The sequence below is a fragment of the Haliotis cracherodii genome, unplaced genomic scaffold (genome assembly GCF_022045235.1).
Source record: "Haliotis cracherodii isolate W230 unplaced genomic scaffold, xgHalCrac1.p SCAF_2, whole genome shotgun sequence".
Lineage (NCBI taxonomy): Eukaryota > Metazoa > Mollusca > Gastropoda > Lepetellida > Haliotidae > Haliotis > Haliotis cracherodii.
The window spans coordinates 81,288,967-81,310,653 of NW_027266275.1; the positions used below are offsets into that span (position 1 = coordinate 81,288,967).

At 42.2% G+C, this 21,687-nt stretch overlaps 1 protein-coding gene across 1 annotated transcript in view; it reads left to right on the top strand.

The window, feature by feature from the left end:
• The window catches only part of LOC139468582 (nucleolar RNA helicase 2-like), a 39,704-nt gene extending 18,799 nt beyond the window's left edge, over nucleotides 1–20,905 (top strand). The window contains exons 16-17 of the mRNA XM_071250648.1: nucleotides 19,512–19,646; nucleotides 20,403–20,905. Of these exons, the coding sequence (XP_071106749.1) occupies nucleotides 19,512–19,646; nucleotides 20,403–20,756 (489 nt within the window). The 3' untranslated portion in view covers nucleotides 20,757–20,905. The remainder of the gene's footprint in view (nucleotides 1–19,511; nucleotides 19,647–20,402) is intronic.
• Nucleotides 20,906–21,687: the final 782 nt, after the last annotated feature.

Here is a 21,687-nt window from a genome sequence, read left to right on the forward strand (position 1 = left end):
GGCACATTTTTAACAAAGGCATGACCGAAGCCCTAAAAACTCTCCCGAGCCAAATGCCACACACAGTCACCAATCCAAGGACTCTCCGCGACCTGCGTTGCTTAATGCCACCTGATTTTCTCCCTTTGCACTGTGCACAGGACAGCATGACACATGTTGATATGTATCAAGAGTGTTGGGATGGCAACGACTTTAATCAGAGTACATTAACTCACCCTTGGCAGAATAGGGTGGAATATGTGATACAGAACATGTGAATAACATTGGCGATGATGATTGGGACTTGCCCTATCTGATTACTGCTGACATAGCGCCTTAATAGATCCTCAATACCTTCTGAGCCAAATGTTCACTTACACTAAACCCTCTGCTTCAGATAATGTCGATATTAGTTAATTTATTATGAGGGAACTTTTCCATGTTAAATTTTCCCCTAGCATGAGATACAGTGAAGGGTACAGAGTTAGACAACCTGGTGAATGTAGGAGGGCCGTGGAGTACGATAACCATTACACTGTTTAGTATAACTTCTACAAAAGTGTGAAGCCCATTTATTGTGTCCCCTGCTGTGATATTGCTGAAAGCAGCATAAAACCTCACTCACTCACTCACTCACTCAAGTCTGGAAAGTTATCCGAGGTTGGCTTGCACTGTGGATTGGCGTCACTTTTTCACAACGATGTGGCAACATGGAATGGGGAAAGATATGAGAACTAATCACTGTATCAGCCTGTGACATTTACTACTTGTCTGAGCCCACATAGTAAGCTCTGTTTATAGTTGTCTATGTATTGACACAATCATGACAAGCATGACACATGTTGATATGTATCAAGAGTGTTGGGATGGCAACGACTTTAATCAGAGTACATTAACTCGCCCTTGGCAGAATAGGGTGGAATATGTGATACAGAACATGTGAATAACATTGGCGATGATGATTGGGACTTGCCCTATCTGATTACTGCTGACATAGCGCCTTAATAGATCCTCAATACCTTCTGAGCCAAATGTTTACACCAACTAGAACTCAAACTGTTAATGTTAATCACATACGATTTCGCCAAAATTAATTTAAACAATATGAAAAGGAATTTTGAATAAAATTAATAAAATAAGTTACAAACGTAAGTCCAGAAATTCAATGAACACTTTTTATGACCAGACAGTGTAATTACAAGATTACATTGTGTATTCCAGTATGGATTTGCCCCAATTACTGTTGATACATGTCTTTCATGAGCTGAGCTTACCAGACGGAAAGAAATTTTACTAAAATTGGGCTTCGGACAAGTGTATCAAAACAGAACCTATGTCGTCTTTTCTAAACTCTGGAACATTGGCGATGATGATTGGGACTTGCCCTATCTGATCACTGCTGACATGGCGCCTTAATAGATCCTCAATACTTTCTGAGCCACATGTTCACAGCCTACAAACACAACTTGTGTGAGCCATACAGTTGAGTGGAATGTCCATTCAAATGGAATTGTAAGCAGTACACCAACACCCTTGAGGAAGCATACTTGATCATGCATATTGAAGTAGGGCTCGTGGGTATTAAGTGGTAAATGGTTTCAGTTCCCCGAGAATATAGGCTGGAATATTGTCTCTCTCCATGACATAGGTGTGGTGGGGTAGCCTAGTGGTTAAAGGTTTCAGCCCCCGAGAATATATTTCGTCCTTTCTGTTCCGTGGCTGGAATATTGTCCTTCTCCATGACATAGCTGGAGAGTTGCTCCTTGTCCTCTCACTCAGTAATTCACTCCACAAAGAAAAGTAAAGATGTGTAGCTTATGCTTATCGCTGTACACCGTTGGTTTGCACTGTGGTGGGGCTTCAAACCTAAACAACTATGCATGATCATTTATATTTATGTCCAAACTTGTGCATAACAATGGCGATGATGATTGGGACTTGCCCTATCTGATCACTGCTGACATAGCGCCTTAATAGATCCTCAATACCTTCTGAGCCAAATGTTTGCACAAAGTAAGATGATACCTCTGCCCACAATTATGTTGAACATGTTGAAAAAAACAAAATGATGCTGACAAATTTCATGATGGTTGGGTTGGGATGATCCAATCATCCAGTATGCTTTTACAACTAATTCCCCGTGCTGTCAGTTACTAAAACTGTCTTATTTAATACAAAATTGGATCAATAAATAGTATTGATCAGACAGTGCAGAGTTGAATAATTGTACCAGTTCTATGGGATATATAAGGTACCAATAATTGCATTTATTTCCTGTCATTGCATAGTTGCTGAGAGTCATTATGCTGTCAAAGGCAGACAGTATGGATTTGTCATAAACTGGAGCACAAGTTTAACATTAAGTTTGTCACCTCCACCGAAGGCAAACCAAGTGACCCTGCAGATAAGGAAATCTTGCAGCACAGAGCACCACAAAGGAGATATAATGTTGCTGAATCAGTTCAGTTCATGTCCATTCGCTCGTCACTCAGAAGACCCGGGTTCGAATCCCGACATAGGTACAAAGTGTGAAGCCCATTTCTGATGTCCCCAACTGTGATATTGGCGGAATATTGCTAAAAGCGGCGTAAAACCATACTCACTCACTCAGTTCATGTCCATTCTCCCTTGAGGATTCATGGTTGGAATAGGTGCCCGAGAACCTATGCTTGTCAAACATCCGACTCAGTGGATCGGGTGGTCAGACTCGGTTGATTGCATGTCATCTTATCCCATTGACATCATGTAGAAAATAATACCACTCTCCGTAAAATTTCCCATGCTGTTTTCTCCCATCTTAAGGTGTTTACGGGTGTCCTGTCATCCTTGCCAAACTGCCCAATAGTTAAGGTATCCTAAGGACTAGTAGAACTTTGCCATTTTAAGGGTTTTGCTATGTTATCATTATAAGGACTAGTGGACTAAAACTGTTAGTTTCTACCACTGTCAAAGGGTGTGATTTTTAATTGTTCATGTCGTTCTTCATTATAGAAGCTGTCAACCCCACCTTTCCAGTTAATATTTTCTGGTAAAATTTGTAATGCGTAACATCTAAGGATAGGTATTGGAAGTTTGAAATGTATTGCAATATGTTGTGATCAAGATATATTGTATATTTCTAAGTTTTAGATTCAAAAGGATCAGTTGTTAGATGACGGCGGTCCAGGTGTCTCATTGGGTATGATCCACCTCGTGTCTTGACGAGGCCATCACTCCTACTGTTGGCGTATTGGCACACCAATAGTATTGCAATACGTATCGCAATACAGCTCTCTATATTGCAATATGTTTTGGGGCCCAAATTATGTATAGTTGTCCTGTTCAAATGATATTCTCCATTCAGACTTCAGACTCCAAGATGGTAGTAGTAGTAGTAGTATGGATAAACGAAACTATCTATTACAACATCACTATGGAATGTTACTGTGAACAGTGTGACTGCTGTGCTGTTTACTAGAGGTGTAACAATACGGGAGGGTCGCGATACGATACGTAACGCGATACAGGGGTCGCGATACGATACATATCACGATACAGTGTTTACTGGTACAAGCTAAGCCAAGTTGACGTCTTTCTGCTCTCTAAAAGATGTGACAAGTACAGTTGAAGAAGATATAAGGTGTTTATTTACTGTTATAGCAAATTGTCAGCAATACAGTATGTTTTACTGAAACAACAAACTGGCTTTGAAACTGTTAAACGTATTTCATGTATTTTCTTGAGGATAGTGCGCACCCATGTATAATGCACACCCCCCTCTAGCGGGTTCAATATTTTGGAAAAAAAAGGGTAAATTTGAATATTATGCGCAGAAAATAATTACACTGTACTTCTTTAGCAAAGTTCGGCAAACGAACGGCTGATGAGATACTTCGTTAGTACAAATTCGAAATTTGAGATAAAAAATCACCAGACATATTGATTTACCATTTAAATTGTATTTTTTGTTCAGCTAGGCATTGTTTTAAATCCAGGGATTAAGATTACCTTGTGTATTTTCTCGTAAACTAAGCCAGACACAGCAATCAGCTGTTCACACGTTTTCTTGTAATCTACTGGTGATTCGGTCAAGACACACCCAATGATATATCTTTACAGGATTTTAATGCAAGGATCGGCAAAAGTTGTATCTGAAACTATATTTTTTTATCAGGAATAATATAACCCAATATCTTGTTAATTTAGATACAGCTTTTACTAAACATATTTAAAATAATAATAACCCTAAGCGAAGCAGCTGATCGCTATTGCCGGGTATTATTTTTCTACATGCAACCAGCCTGACCAGTCAACATCAAGGCTCCCGTGCACATGATCGCATGATCGCGAGAATTACGTGTTGACATAGAATCGTCCAACAAAAACAAATATGACTTTTAACGAATCAAAGTATGGCATTTAGGATATATGTATCCATTCTCTGTTTACTAAAGTTTGTTTCAAGGCGTCAATGGTGGTAATCTGACAGTGGTTGCTGTTAATAACGGTGAGTTGTGCGATCTTCCGATCGCTTCACACACGATTTCGCCGAAATTAATTAAAACAATATTAAAAGGAATTTTGAATAAAATTAATGAAATAAGTTACAAACATAAGTCCAGATATACAAAGAACACTTTTTTTTATAGCCAGTGTAAGTACATGAATAATTTGCGAACTTCAGTATGGATTTGTTGACATGGTATTTCCGGTGTTCCGTGCTCGCGGTAATGTCTTTCCATGGGGGGAAAAACATCAAAACTCATTCATTCGTGTATAATGCGCACCCCCTTCTACACAGCTGTGTTTTTTTTGGGAAAATTGCGCACTATACTCAAGAAAATACGGTAAGTAAAACTGTGTTATGAAAATATCGTATGTATCGCGATACATGCTTTCCAAATCGATGCATCGTATCGTGGGCTGTGCATCGGGATACAATACTGTATCACCGTATCGTTACACCACTACTGTTTACATGGTTCAAAAGGAAACCAGTGCAGCCAAATGCCTCAAGATCGTACATATGGTCTATGTAATTATATTATTATATATTAATTCTTCTGTTGCTGTATCGAAAGACATTGATATGCAATGGTTGTATTGTGTATTCCTGATGGACGTATTGCAATATGTCGATATACCATTTATATTGTACACACCTAATCACTATCGAACCCTTGAAGATCCAGGGTAGATAAGGTCTTCAGCAACCCATGCTTGCCATAGGGGGTGACTATCCTTGCTGAGTGCGGCTTTAAATAACAAACACCCGTAATTAGTCCACAACCTAGATTTGAAACACAAGCCATTTCAGTAGAAATGAATCATTCAGATTTGCTTTGTGCTAGATGTCATTTTTGTAAAAACAAACATATTACTGTTGTTTTAAAAGATTATGAACATGATAAACAAAAGAATGAAATGAATTAACTTTCAAAGACTTGATTTTCACATTATCCATTTTCATTCAGATTCGAAATCTGTCGTTAGTCGAACACTAACTGTATGTAAATGTTGTTTCTCACCTGCGGCATATAGTTAATTAAATATTCCAGCTATATGACGGTTGTCTGTAAATAATCGAGTCTGGACCAGACAATCCAGTGATTGACATCATGAGCATCGATCCACGCGTTAGTGGTGGGAAGATACACCGCTGCATCGGGGGATCGCGATTGTTTACTTCCCATTACAAGTATCGAGTATCCCACACGAAGTCAAAAGTATCGATTCTTACCTTAAATGTTTCTTGAATAAGTGTTACACCAAACACTTGAGTAGTGATAACGTAAATATTTTCATTCGGTGTGCCATTGATGACACTGCCATCTGTTAATCATTAGTGTGCCAGGTATTTGAAAAAGATGCACCACAGATATGTCTACATGCAAGTATCGCGATACATATCGGATCGTGAGCAAGGTATCGTGATACACATCGTATCATCCCAGCCCTAATATGCATGTGTTCACTGATGGATGGCAGGAAACCTGTCAGACTAGTGGTCTTCATAACTTGACCCAATCCCACCAATCTATGGGAGTGAGAGGCGATCAGATGGATCAGGAGGCGATCAGATTGATCAGGTGTTAAGGCTCAGTGAATTGGTTGATAGCGTGTCATCGTACCCTGATAGTGTGGAGCATTGTTCACAACATATGTCACTGGATTGTCTGTCCAGACTCAATTATTTACCCGCCACTGTCATATAACTGGAATGTTGGTGAGTGCACCGTTTAGCAACATACAGTAGTACTGAGTCATACACAGTTATACGTCAGTATTTCTGCTCCCACATATATTCCATTCCTATTGGTACAATGTGTGAAGCCCATTTCTGGTGTCCCTGGCCATGATATTGCTAAAAGCATGTAAAACTTGCACACACATTCACACTCACTCACTCACACACATTCACATTCACTCACACTCTCACACATTCACACACACTCACTCTCACTCACTCACACACACACACATTCACACACACACTCACTCACACACACACACACTCACTCACTCACACACACAAACCCACACACACTCACTCACTCACTCTCACACTCACACTCTCACTCACTCACTCTCACACTCACACTCTCACTCACTCACACTCACACTCACTCACTCACTCACACACTCACACACACACTCTCTCACACACTCACACACACACTCTCACTCACACACTCACTCTCACACTCACTCACACACACACACACACTCACACACACAAACCCACACACACTCTCACACACTCACACTTTCACTCACTCACACACACACACACACACACACACTCACACACACACTCACACACACATTCTCACTCACACACACACACACACTCTCACTCACACTCTCACACTCACACACACACACACACACACACACACACACACACACACATATTTAGGGAAATATGGCCCTAGTACGACAACGAACAACAAAGAATCAGGACTGCATTGTGGGAGAAAAGTGGTAGTCCTTCATATGAGTATATTACACAAGTGAACTGTTATCCATGTCTGGACTTTTTCAGTTTGTCCTTGACAAGTTTTATCTTGTCCTATGTAGAGACACCTGTCATTGAAAGTCATCTGTGTTTGTTTGTGAAAAATCTTTCTGCTTCAATAGACATTTCAGCGTACCAGTGTGCCATGCAAGGCCACTGAAGTTCTCTTTCCAGGAAATGCTGTACATTAGATAGCAAACTGTTGGTGTGCCACACCCATCATTGTCTCTGTACCGTAGTCAGTGTAGTTGGTGCCCTAGGCAGACATAAACATGAAACTGTCTGCGTGCAACATGCCACACCCATCATTGTCTCCGTACCGTAGTCAATGTAGTTAGTGCCCTAGGCAGACATAAACATGAAACTGTCTGCGTGCAGCGTGCCACACCTGGGAGTCTGGTCCAGCATACATCATAAGACATTGAAGTCAAATATGGAGCAATACATGTAATCAGCACATCATGACCAGCCCCATTAACACTTTACTAATTTACCGGTATGCATTAAAAAAAAGGGGCTTTCTTGAAACATTGCATTGTAATAATTTGTCAGCTATAACACTATTCGTGTCTATAATAAACACATGTTTAGCACGATAGGTCGCTCCATATTCAATAGATGTTTATTTCTATTTGTACATGGGCCCAAGGTCTTATTCAAAATAAGATTGACTGAAAGTCAATTAAACCTTTCTGTAGACCTATATATCTATTCAATTGAGGTTGGTGGTAGCCTAGTGGTTAAAGTATTCACTCGTCATGTTCATGGCCTGTGTTCATTTTCACAATATACAAGGGGGGATGCAAGCTAGCAGTCGGTCATGCAAGTAGTCGTTGCATGCTATATTGATCTTATGTAACAAAGCACACGTTTGTAACAGCTATATTTATCCTTACTTGGAAGTGAGCTGTTTCTGTGAACCAGCTGGGCTATGCAGTGTTTGGGGGCCATCGATTATAGTCCACATTTGGTTGTGAGCAATGCTCATAGTAGGAAGTGGCCGATCACTTCCACGTATAACTTGCAGTGTTAGAATTTAAGGGGGTCTATCACACTTGGTAGTGTGCAACGCTTTTAGTAGGAAATGGGAGATTATTTCCACGTATAACTTGCAGTGTTAGAATTTAAGGGGGTCTATCACACTCGGTTGTTTGCAACGCTCACAGTTGGAAATAGCTATTTACAGTGTTGGAATTTTAAGGGAGTTCGGGGGTCCTTGAGGTTCGCTGTGTATATAGTATGTGAATGCAGACTCATTAATCTTTCACATTAAAGTTATGACAAGGGTCGACATTAATGCTTACTTCAAACACAGACTTCAGATATGTGCATTCTATTATAAAGAAGCAACTGGTATTGTCTCAAGTGGTTACTAGGTACGAGGCTGTCTTCTTGTCATATCAGTGGAAATGTTTAATCTGACGGATGTCTGCAGCAACACTGGCATGAGTTTGAGCTGTCAAAGCATTCATGAATATTTAGAAGTACTTGTTCACTGTAGACAAACAGTAAGTCTAATGTATTGACAACCTATAGGGGTCTGCTTGGTCGTGTCCTCAGACCCTGCCCTCAGACCCTGCCCTCTCCATGGATGATATCTCTCCATATCATTGTTTAAACATACAGGGAGACAGCAAATGGCTAGATTAATGCTGAGTGCAGCGTAAAAAAACTATGGTATAATGAGACATGGTATGTTGTGGATCTTTTTAAGCTTGTGTAGCATGTCCTAGGTGCAGCATATCTGGGTGCCCTTGTACAAAGCGATCTTAGCGTTAAGGTGATCGTAACTCCCATACCTTAACATAGACTTACAACAGTCATAGTGCTAAGATTGTTTTGTACAACAGCACCCTGGTATGCCTACACTGTGTGAGATAAGATATTGGTATGCACTGTCTGCCATCAACTGTACATCCACTCAAATGTGTCTCATGTGACAGCCTCACAACTCACTTTTCTTCCGAGGTCCTTTGCCTACTGTGTTTACATAGATATGCTTCTTGTCCTGATAAAGCAGGTGAATGCTGATAATGTTGGTGTTTGCAGTTAAGTGTTGAAATGGGTAGTGAATGTGTCCTTGTCATATCCCGCAGGTTAAGTTTAGGATTTAGGGGACTACTTGAAATGCCGAATAACACTGCATTCATTGAAACAGATCAGAACTCTCTCTCGCACTGCAATAGAGTTGCATTCCTTGGACACGCCAAAAACCTATGATTGTGGGTTCGAAACCGGGTTTGCCCCGAATATGTTCACTCACTCACTCACTCACCTCACTCACCTCACTAACCTCACTCACCTCTCACCTTACACTCACCTCACTAACCTCACACTCACTCACTCACTCACTCACTCACTCACTCACTCACTCACTCACTCACTCACCTCACACTCACTCACCTCACTAACCTCACACTCACCTCACTAACCTCACACTCACCTCACTAACCTCACACTCACCTCACTAACCTCACACTCACCTCACTAACCTCACTAAGCTCACTCACCTCTCACCTTACACTCACCTCACTAACCTCACACTCACTCACTCACTCACTCACTCACTCACTCACCTCACACTCACTCACCTCACTAACCTCACACTCACCTCACTAACCTCACACTCACCTCACTAACCTCATACTCACCTCACACTCACCTCACTAACCTCACTCACCTCTCACCTTACACTCACCTCACTAACCTCACACTCACCTCACTCACCTAACAATCACTATCTCACTCACTGACTCACCTCACTCACCTAACAATCACTATCTCACTCACTGACTCACCTCACTCACCTAACAATCACTATCTCACTCACTGACTCACCTCACTCACCTAACAATCACTATCTCACTCACTGACTCACCTCACTCACCTAACAATCACTATCTCACTCACTGACTCACCTCACTCACTCAACAGTCACTATCTCACTCACTGACTCACCTCACTCACCTAACAATCACTATCTCACTCACTGACTCACCTCACTCACCTAACAATCACTATCTCACTCACTGACTCACCTCACTCACCTAACAATCACTATCTCACTCACTGACTCACCGACTCACCTCACTCACCTAACAATCACTATCTCACTCACTGACTCACCTCACTCACCTAACAATCACTATCTCACTCACTGACTCACCTCACTCACCTAACAATCACTATCTCACTCACTGACTCACCTCACTCACCTAACAATCACTATCTCACTCACTGACTCACCTCACTCACCTAACAATCACTATCTCACTCACTGACTCACCTCACTCACTCAACAGTCACTATCTCACTCACTGACTCACCTCACTCACTCACTCACTCACGCACTCACAGCTAACCATGTGAAGACCCACACAGTACAGTCAGTCTTTTGTCACCTGTAATCTTCTATTGCATGAAAACTAGAAAACCTGACATACTTAACTTTAGGCCTCTAGAATTCTCGGTTTCTATCAGAACTACAAGATGGAGAAATTGATCATTCTGTTGCATGAATACTACACACAAAGAGTTGAAGAACACCCATTTTATCTCATGTGACTAACAAACATGGCTTCGGACCAGCAAGGGGGCAGTTTGGGGACCTGTTGGTTTCGGCAACACACTGCTTCACCTGTTGTAACCAGGGATCTGGATTCTTTTTTGTTTTGCCAATCAGACATTTTTTAATTTTTTTTATCACACCCGCCTCATATTTGACAGTCATGTTTGTTCATGTATGAATAAACGAATAATAAAATAAAATAAAGTGACACTTTCATAACATATACCGTATTGTCTTGAGTCTGGCCCAGACAATCCAGTGATTGATGTCATGAGCATAAATCCATGCATTTGGGATACGATGACATGCATCAATGAAGTCAGCAAAGCCTGACCACCCGATCCCGTTAGTCGCATAGTCTCCATTTACGGCTAGCATGTGTTGCTGAAGACCTATTCCAACCCGGATCTCCATGGGTAGATATTTGGTAGTGAATGGGTAGAGGACATCAAAATAGAAGGGAGATAATCTAGGATGGATACAAGTGAGCAGGTGAATTACTTATTGAGGTTGGTTACTTTAAGGAAAAGACTGAGGAAGTTGTTTCACAATCAAATGAAATGATATGAAATAAACCGCGGTAGGCAATGTAAGGTTGTAAAGATAGTGTCAGGGATACTTTTAGGATGACATTGTCGAATACTCTTGACAAAAATGAAATATACTACACAAAAGAAGTTAAGGACAAACCAATTATTTCATATTACTAAAGTTAATTTTGCATTCCATGACTGATTAAGTGAACTGATATGAAATAGACCGCCTCCATGGTCTAGTGGTAGAGCATCTGCCCAGAGAATCGAAGGGCGGGGTTCAGTCCCCGTCCGCGCCATACCAAAAGACGTTAAAAGATGGTACTTGTTGTTACACTGCCCGGCGCTCTGCATTAAGGGGCTAAAACAAGGACTGGTCGGCTCAGACCCTATACTGTGTCTTGGTTTTGGGTGTTCGTGTTAAACTGTGGCATGGTATCTCTGGGCTGGCACTTTAAAATCAGCATTAGTCTGAACTAGAACAAGCACAAGCATGTATGTCACTATATAAGTACAATCATTTTGAACACGTTCAATTTCACCTCGCCTATTATGAAGTCAGATGGTTCTCAACTTCTTTTGAGTAGTATATAAAGTGAAGATTCAGATGTTACATTTGCATTTCAAATGGGTATCACTGTCTGTTCAAATTGGGGGGGTCGGGTAGCCTAGTGGTTAAAGCGTTCGCTCGTCATGCCAAAGACCCGAATTCTATTCCCAACATAGGTACAATGTGTGAAGCCCATTTCTGGTGTTCTTCCGCCGTGATATTGCTGGAATATTGCTAAAAGTGGCGTAAAACAATACTCACTCACTGTTCAAATTGTGTTTACACTGCACACTGTGGCTATTTATGATCATAAACCAATTCGGATATTTAAGTTTATTTCTACATCGAGTAGTTGTTGGTTCTCAGCATTACTGAATTTCTGTGACTATTTTGGGAGTTTTTCTTTTGAAGTGAAGGCTGAACAAATATTCATAAGCGTATCCCCAAAAGTATTCATGAGCTCCCACTTTCGTTTGTTCATTTTATACCTGTTTGTCGTGCAGTCAAGACGTACTCGTGGTATCACGAGTGGGGTGTGAGGGCGTGGTCCTTGCCATGGTCCTTGCCATGGTCCCTGCCATGGTCCTTGCCATGGTCCCTGCCATGGTCCCTGCCATGGTCCCTGCCATGGTCCCTGCCATGGTCCTTGCCATGGTCCCTGCCATGGTCCTTGCCATGGTCCTATTAGCATGGGTTTAATTCCCAGACTCGCCCTGGTTATGATGTTGTCGGTAACCGCTGCAATGCATCTCTTGGAGCTTTCTTCGCACATGAGGCAAACAGTGCTGTTACTGACATACTCTTCACAGTGGTATGTAACCGAACTCCGTCACTCTTGTCAATTAATGGTGTTGGTTTGAATTTGTTGTTCACTTGGACCGTCGTGTATCAGGAGTCCTTTATCAACATGCTTTAATTCAATCCATAGCCGTAATGAGGCAATGCAGGCAAGATACTAGAGGTCCAGTTGTCATATACTATTGTTTGTTTGTTGTTTCACGCTGAACTCAGCAATTTTACAGCTATATGAAGACGGTCTATAAATAATCGATTCTGGGCAAGACAGTCCAGTGGTTGACATTATTAGCATCGACCCACGTAATTGGTATATGATGACATGCATCAACCAAGTCAGCGAGTCTGACCATCCAATCCCGTTAGTCGCCTTTCACAGCAAGCATGGTCACCTTTCACGGCATGGGTTGCTGAAGACCTATTCTACCCATGATCTTCATCTTCATATGCTAACCTAAATGTGAAGGAATTCCTGTGTTAAGACGGGTCTGTAAAACTTGTACCTTGAGTGAATGAGAAGAATGCAACAATGTTCTTTAAGCCAGGATGTCAGCATTGTGACCTTCTTTGTGACATCATAGCACTGTGTGATGTCATCATTGGATTGTCGCTGCAGGTTACACAAATCATGGGAAATACATAAATCATAAATGTGCATGGTTTTATTCATTTGCAAGACATAAACACACTTACAGATATAAGCACGCTTACAGACATAAGGGCACTTACAGACATAAGGGCACTTACAGACATAAGGGCACTTACAGACATAAGGGCACTTACAGACATAAGCACACTTACAGACATAAGCGCACTTACAGACATAAGCACACTTACAGACGTAAGGGCACTTACAGACATAAGCACACTTACAGACATAAGGGCACTTACAGACATAAGCACACTTACAGACATAAGGGCACTTACAGACATAAGCACACTTACAGACATAAGCACACTTACAGACATAAGGGCACTTACAGACATAAGCACACTTACAGACATAAGGGCACTTACAGACATAAGCACACTTACGGACATAAGGGCACTTACGGACATAAGGGCACTTACAGACATAAGGGCACTTACAGACATAAGGGCACTTACAGACATAAGCACACTTACAGACATAAGGGCACTTACGGACATAAGGGCACTTACGGACATAAGGGCACTTACAGACATAAGGGCACTTACAGACATAAGGGCACTTACAGACATAAGGGCACTTACAGACATAAGCGCACTTACAGACATAAGCACACTTACAGACATAAGCGCACTTACCGACATAAGGGCACTTACGGACATAAGCACACTTACAGACATAAGCACACTTACAGACATAAGCACACTTATGGACATGAGGGCACTTACAGACTTAAGCACACTTACATATTAAATTTTGTTACTTACAGATGGATGTTTTATCCATTTATGGTTGAAAATATTTTGTAAGGTTAAGTGCCAGTAATTATACTTTTATGCCAAACTGTACGCGATGAGGGATTTCATATGGGCATGTAGTGTCTGTGTGTAGTTTGCATAGAAGTTGATAACTCCCGCATAACTTGAAAATCATGAAAAAAATTCATCCAAACTTGGCAAATGTATTAAACAGAGGCTAAAGTTGTGCCTAGTGTGAGAAAAAAGGATTTGTCATCTTCTGATGACTCGTTTCAGTTGGAAAGTTCAAATAAAACATCTCGATTTGAAGAATACCTATCTTAGAAAAAGTTGAATACTCTGAATACTGATAGGCAGACTTCTTTGTATAGATTTTCGTTGACTGAAACACTAGGTGAGCTGTTGTTACAGTTGCCTAGCGCCATCATATTGCCATCCATGTCTATCTTCATACTTATTTATATATATAAGACTGACACATTGCATGATCACACCAATTATCCTATGTTCGATCAGAGCCTGACAGGAATAATTTCAGTATTGTTGCTCCTGCAAGATGTATTGTGTTAACAATGCAACCATTCTAACAACATGACCATCCTACCAAGTACCACAATGACTTCTCCCTTAGGGCTTTCTTTGAACAGAAGCCCAATGTGCTACCATTGAGGCCCAGTGCTGTTGTTCGTATATCAGTGAACCTATATACCTTTTCAAGTATGCTTTTCATTATGTGTGATTGTGATGCATTTGCCCAGATCTTCGTTATTTTTACCCTTTGAATTATGTGGCCACTTCAGGTACTGTAACATACAAAATGAGATTTGAATTTACATTGATGTACAAAATTGAAATGCTCTTTAACAGCTCAGCACAATGTCACATGAGGAATGTGGATGTGAATTGATCGTGTCCTGTGACAGATTACCAACACAAGTAGTAGAAGTATGTGTTATCTCATGCCTCAGGTGGACCTTTGTACCCTTTAACCAATCAGGACACTTCATACATGGATAACCTTCCTGAAAGGTGAAGGTCACATGATAAACTTCCTGGTTGGTGATCCTGTGACCTTGTTTGCAAGGCCGTATATTGTGCTGTGTTGTCAAAGTATTGAATGTGTATTTTGACAAGCAGTATGGCAGTGTTAATCGCCAGCCATGATAAAACCAAAATGTTAGTTTTGCATTTTGTTTTTTATCTTGGTTTGATATATAGTTACCTGGATGAAAAATACCCTTTTGATGTATATCTGGGATTTGCCAGGAAATATTATGAACTAAAAAGAAAGTCTTTGAAAAAATTGACACTGTGAGCTAAAACCAATCAAAATGTTGTGTGTTTAGATATATTGTCAGTTGTTTGAATGTATTACAATAGAGTGGTTATTGATAAAAAACATTTTGGTCCTATCATTGAATAGTTTGATAAATAGGGATTAAACTGTCATAAATATTGAATACTAGGAATGACTGTATTATGCAAGCATTATACAAATATTTATTCCTGGTATTATATTCAACATCGTTCAAATGATATCGTGATGTGAGGTCGGAATTACATCACACTATAAACGATGTCATAGCTGAAGATTGTTGACATCATTCGACAATTGTTGTTGCCTAAGACGGCATTTTTTCTAATGGGTCGCTCAAAACAAATAAAAAATAATGGGTAATAAAGAAATCATAACATTCGCACATGTGTCATTCTGATTTGACGAAACTCGTGTAAGAATTCATGTATTACCCTCGATCTCACTTGGGAAGTACAAAAATTCTGACACTCGTTTCATAAAATCAGTATGACACACATGCTCGTATAATCTCTGCATCAATTTCATTTGTATATAATGAAGGTAGCTTTAAGAACTGTATGAAACCAATCCCTGAATAAACTGCCCTATTGGTGGGGCTAAAACATGTTTGATTACAGAAGCACTCATCCATGAAGATCCAGGGTAGTATAGGTCTTCAACCCATGCTTGTCGTAAGAGGCGACTAACAAGATTGGGTGGTTAGGCTCGCAGACTTGGTTGATTCATGTCATCGTATCCCAATCAATGCTCATGATGTCAATCACTAGATTGTCTTGTCCAGACTCTATTGTTTACAGACCGTCGTATATTGCTGGAATATTGCTGAGTGCTGCATTAAAGAACAAACATTGGAAACCAATATTTAAACTTTCTTACTTGGAGTGTGAGACAATGGCTAACAAGTGAGCATTTTGTTATCATATGGAGCTTAATGTAATTCATGCCAAGACCGCATTTGCTTATAATTATACTGAAAAATAATTATTTCATATTACTGAAGCTCCTGGTTGGCTAGCTGACTTGGCAGTTGGGCTGGGACAATACACCAACTCAGATACTTGTATGTGCTCTTATCTTTGGTGGGTAAGCCATATTTTTCTTAGACAGGATGGTCAAATACCTGGCACACTGACGATTTACAGTTGGCAGTGTCAAGTATGACGCAATTGATGAGAATATTTACTTTTTCGCTACTAATTAGAGTTCGGTGTAGCAGCTGTTAAAGTAAACATTTAAGGTATGAATCGATACTTTTTACTTAGTGTGCGACTGCGATGAATACTTGAATCGGAAAGTAAAATATCCGATCCACCGATGCATCGTGTATCGTCCCACCACTACTGGGCAGTGGGCTGAACTGTCAGGACATCATTGTAATGTGAAAGATTGAATGGTCCTTAACCTTTTTCTAGTGGTATACAGTGCATCGATAACACTGCTTGACACCCTGCCTGACACCCTGCCTGACACCCTGCCTGGCACTCAGCATTGAGGGGCTAAAACAATGACTGGTTGCCTCCGGAGTCGGTATACTGTGTCTGAGTGGGGTATTCATGTTAAACTGTGCAATGGTATCTGAGTAGGCAGCACTATAAAAACCGCCATGATTCCAGGTTAGTACAAGCAGACACACTCGTGTGCATGCAGGTCAGGTCACTATACAAGTGCAATCATTCTGAACACAGTTAAACACCATTTCACCTCGTCTTGCACCAACTTCTAAGTAGGGGTGAAATAATACAGCATGTTCACAATACGATACCCCTACTTCTTACAGCTAGTGAAAGACCACCGAGTGTATCCGGCAGTTGTAGGTCCCAACACAATACCCCTACTTATTACAGCCAGTGAAAGACCACCGAGTGTATCTGGCAGTTGTAGGTCCCAACACGATACCCCTACTTCTTACAGCTAGTGAAAGACCACCGAGTGTATCTGGCAGTTGTAGGTCCCAACACGATACCCCTACTTCTTACAGCTAGTGAAAGACCACCGAGTGTATCTGGCAGTTGTAGGTCCCAACACGAGACCCCTACTTCTTACAGCCAGTGAAAGACCACCGAGTGTATCCGGCAGTTGTAGGTCCCAACACGATACCCCTACTTCTTACAGCTAGTGAAAGACCACCGAGTGTATCTGGCAGTTGTAGGTCCCAACACGAGACCCCTACTTCTTACAGCTAGTGAAAGACCACCGAGTGTATCCGGCAGTTGTAGGTCCCAACACGATACCCCTACTTCTTACAGCTAGTGAAAGACCACCGAGTGTATCTGGCAGTTGTAGGTCCCAACACGATACCCCTACTTCTTACAGCTAGTGAAAGACCACCGAGTGTATCTGGCAGTTGTAGGTCCCAACACGATACCCCTACTTCTTACATCTAGTGAAAGACCACCGAGTGTATCCGGCAGTTGTAGGTCCCAACACGAGACCCCTACTTCTTACAGCTAGTGAAAGACCACCGAGTGTATCTGGCAGTTGTAGGTCCCAACACGATACCCCTACTTCTTACAGCTAGTGAAAGACCACCGAGTGTATCCGGCAGTTGTAGGTCCCAACACGAGACCCCTACTTCTTACAGCTAGTGAAAGACCACCGAGTGTATCCGGCAGTTGTAGGTCCCAACACGATACCCCTACTTCTTACAGCTAGTGAAAGACCAAGTGTATCTGGCAGTTGTAGGTCCCAACACGAGACCCCTACTTCTTACAGCTAGTGAAAGACCACCGAGTGTATCTGGCAGTTGTAGGTCCCAACACGATACCCCTACTTCTTACAGCTAGTGAAAGACCACCGAGTGTATCTGGCAGTTGTAGGTCCCAACACGATACCCCTACTTCTTACAGCTAGTGAAAGACCACCGAGTGTATCTGGCAGTTGTAGGTCCCAACACGATACCCCTACTTCTTACAGCTAGTGAAAGACCACCGAGTGTATCTGGCAGTTGTAGGTCCCAACACGATACCCCTACTTCTTACAGCTAGTGAAAGACCACCGAGTGCATCTGGCAGTTGTAGGTCCCAACACGATACCCCTACTTCTTACAGCTAGTGAAAGACCACCGAGTGTATCTGGCAGTTGTAGGTCCCAACACGATACCCCTACTTCTTACAGCTAGTGAAAGACCACCGAGTGTATCTGGCAGTTGTAGGTCCCAACACGATACCCCTACTTCTTACAGCTAGTGAAAGACCACCGAGTGTATCTGGCAGTTGTAGGTCCCAACACGATACCCCTACTTCTTACAGCTAGTGAAAGACCACCGAGTGCATCTGGCAGTTGTAGGTCCCAACACGATACCCCTACTTCTTACAGCTAGTGAAAGACCACCGAGTGTATCCGGCAGTTGTAGGTCCCAACACGATACCCCTACTTCTTACAGCTAGTGAAAGACCACCGAGTGTATCTGGCAGTTGTAGGTCCCAACACGATACCCCTACTTCTTACAGCTAGTGAAAGACCACCGAGTGTATCCGGTAGTTGTAGGTCCCAACACGATACCCCTACTTCTTACAGCTAGTGAAAGACCACCGAGTGTATCCGGCAGTTGTAGGTCCCAACACGATACCCCTACTTCTTACAGCTAGTGAAAGACCACCGAGTGTATCTGGCAGTTGTAGGTCCCAACACGATACCCCTACTTCTTACAGCTAGTGAAAGACCACCGAGTGTATCCGGCAGTTGTAGGTCCCAACACGATACCCCTACTTCTTACAGCTAGTGAAAGACCACTGAGTGTATCCGGCAGTTGTAGGTCCCAACACGATACCCCTACTTCTTACAGCTAGTGAAAGACCACTGAGTGTATCCGGCAGTTGTAGGTCCCAACACGATACCCCTACTTCTTACAGCTAGTGAAAGACCACTGAGTGTATCTGGCAGTTGTAGGTCCCAACACGAGACCCCTACTTCTTACAGCTAGTGAAAGACCACCGAGTGTATCCGGCAGTTGTAGGTCCCAACACGATACCCCTACTTCTTACAGCTAGTGAAAGACCACCGAGTGTATCTGGCAGTTGTAGGTCCCAACACGATACCCCTACTTCTTACAGCTAGTGAAAGACCACCGAGTGTATCCGGTAGTTGTAGGTCCCAACACGATACCCCTACTTCTTACAGCTAGTGAAAGACCACTGAGTGTATCCGGCAGTTGTAGGTCCCAACACGATACCCCTACTTCTTACAGCTAGTGAAAGACCACTGAGTGTATCCGGCAGTTGTAGGTCCCAACACGATACCCCTACTTCTTACAGCTAGTGAAAGACCACTGAGTGTATCTGGCAGTTGTAGGTCCCAACACGAGACCCCTACTTCTTACAGCTAGTGAAAGACCACCGAGTGTATCTGGCAGTTGTATGTTGCAGGGCTACACAACGTACGTGTTCCGGACCAACATGGAGCTGCGGGGCACGGGGTACGTGTGGAGGGCCCTGGAGAAGGTGCTGGGGGAGGAGGACAAGGAGAAGGCCACCGGGATGAGGATGCTCGAGGACAAAATGGTGGGTGCTCAACATACTTCAGTCACTGATCATTGTACCCATGTATGTATTCCTGGGAGGAGAGGTGACTTACGGGATCAGGTGGTCGGGCTTGCTGACTTGGTTGATGCATGTATTCCAGTTGCCTAGATCAATGCTAATGTCAATCACTGGATTGTCTGGTCCAGAGTCGATTAATTACAGACTGCCATGAAATAGCTGGAATATTGCTGAGTGCGACAACAAACAAACAAACAAGCAAGCAAACACTGATCATTGTGACCCCATATTGTGGGTCCAAAGCGTGGTTCGCCCCAATTACTTTTCAAGGTTTGTCAGCACCATACTCTTGCTCGTGGGTTTCACTCAAGTGGTAAAAGGCCAGCGTCATTTTGGGCTTCCCTCCCACATTAAGCTGGTACATCGTGATATGACTTGAATACTGTTCAAAGTGCCACTCACTCATTGGTGTAGAAGTTTGACACCTGTGGGGTTCCAGGGTAGAACATACATAGGTCCCTGGGATGGTTCGGTTTAGAATAGGTCCCTAGCAATCTGCTTGTCATTAGAGGCAACCAAATGGATCGGGTAGCCAGTCTCAGTGATTTTGTTGAAGGCGTGTCACCTTACCTGATGGCCTGGATCGGTCACAATATCAATCACTGGATTGTGTTGCCTAGACTTGATTGTTAACAGACTGACACCATGTAGATGGAATATGGCTGAGTGTGGCATTTAAACAACAAACAGTGTTATAATATCTCTTCTGTGTTCCAGGGCTGTGCATTTGATATGCCATCAGAGTTGGACGGAGAAATTGAGGCAAACTGGACAGATGGAAAATATGATACACTGGTCAAGGCCACAGAAGTGCCGAAACTTCTTCCTCAGTCCAACTTCGGTGGTGGCAGGGGCGGGGGAGGCTTCAGAGGAGGTAACCGTGGCGGCGGCTTTCGCGGTGGAGATAGAGGAGGCTGGGGCAGGGGACGGGGTGACTTCAGGGGAAGGGGTGGTTTTGGGGGGAGAGGGCGTGGAGGTGATAGGGGTCGAGGGGGATTTGACGGAGGATTTAAACGCAAACAGAGTATATCTTTTGATTCACCACAGGGCAAGAAAATAAAATTTGAATGATCGTGATCTTTCATGACACTTTTTCTCATGTACAGTTATTGTTTTGTCATATGTGTTATTGTCTCGTCATGTTTATAAATATGCATTTGTTTTCAATGAATCTTTTATGAAATATTCATAGTGCAATGTTATATACATAGTGTATATGTATTAAGAAAATAAAACCATGTAAATATGATATTCTTTTTATTTTTATTTTATAGGTAGTAGTTCTTTATTTAAACTAAACTTGGCCCAGTCGTCTTAAGTCTTATGTTTCTTGGTTTGTCAGCGCCATACCCTTGGGGTGGTTTCACCGAAGTGGTAAACGTCTGAGACTACATTACTTCAGGCTTTCCTCCCACATTAAGCTGACACGCTGCGATATAACTGAAATACTGTTAAACCCATCTCTCTCATTCACTCACTCACTCACTCACTGAGTGGCCACTATGCCAGCTTTAGAAAGAATGGACACCTGGTCAACAGATTCTGCGAAATTAATAGACTCCCAGGCCTTGAATAGGGGACATACTGTACATGCTCTTTCAGAGATATGGATACACCTTCCTAGGTACAAAGACACCTTGACAGGTATGAACACACCTGGAGAGAAATATACACCTAGAGGTATGGACACACCTGGAGAGAAATATACACCTAGAGGTACATACACACCTTGAGAGAAATATACACCTAGAGGTATGGACACACCTGGAGAGAAATATACACCTAGAGGTATGGACACACCTGCAGAAAAATATACACCTAGAGGTACATACACACCTGGAGAGCAATATACACCTAGAGGTACATACACACCTTGAGAGAAATATACACCTAGAGGTATGGACACACCTGGAGAGAAATATACACCTAGAGGTATGGACACACCTGCAGAGAAATATACAGACCTGGAGAGAAATATGCACCTAGAGGTATATACACACCT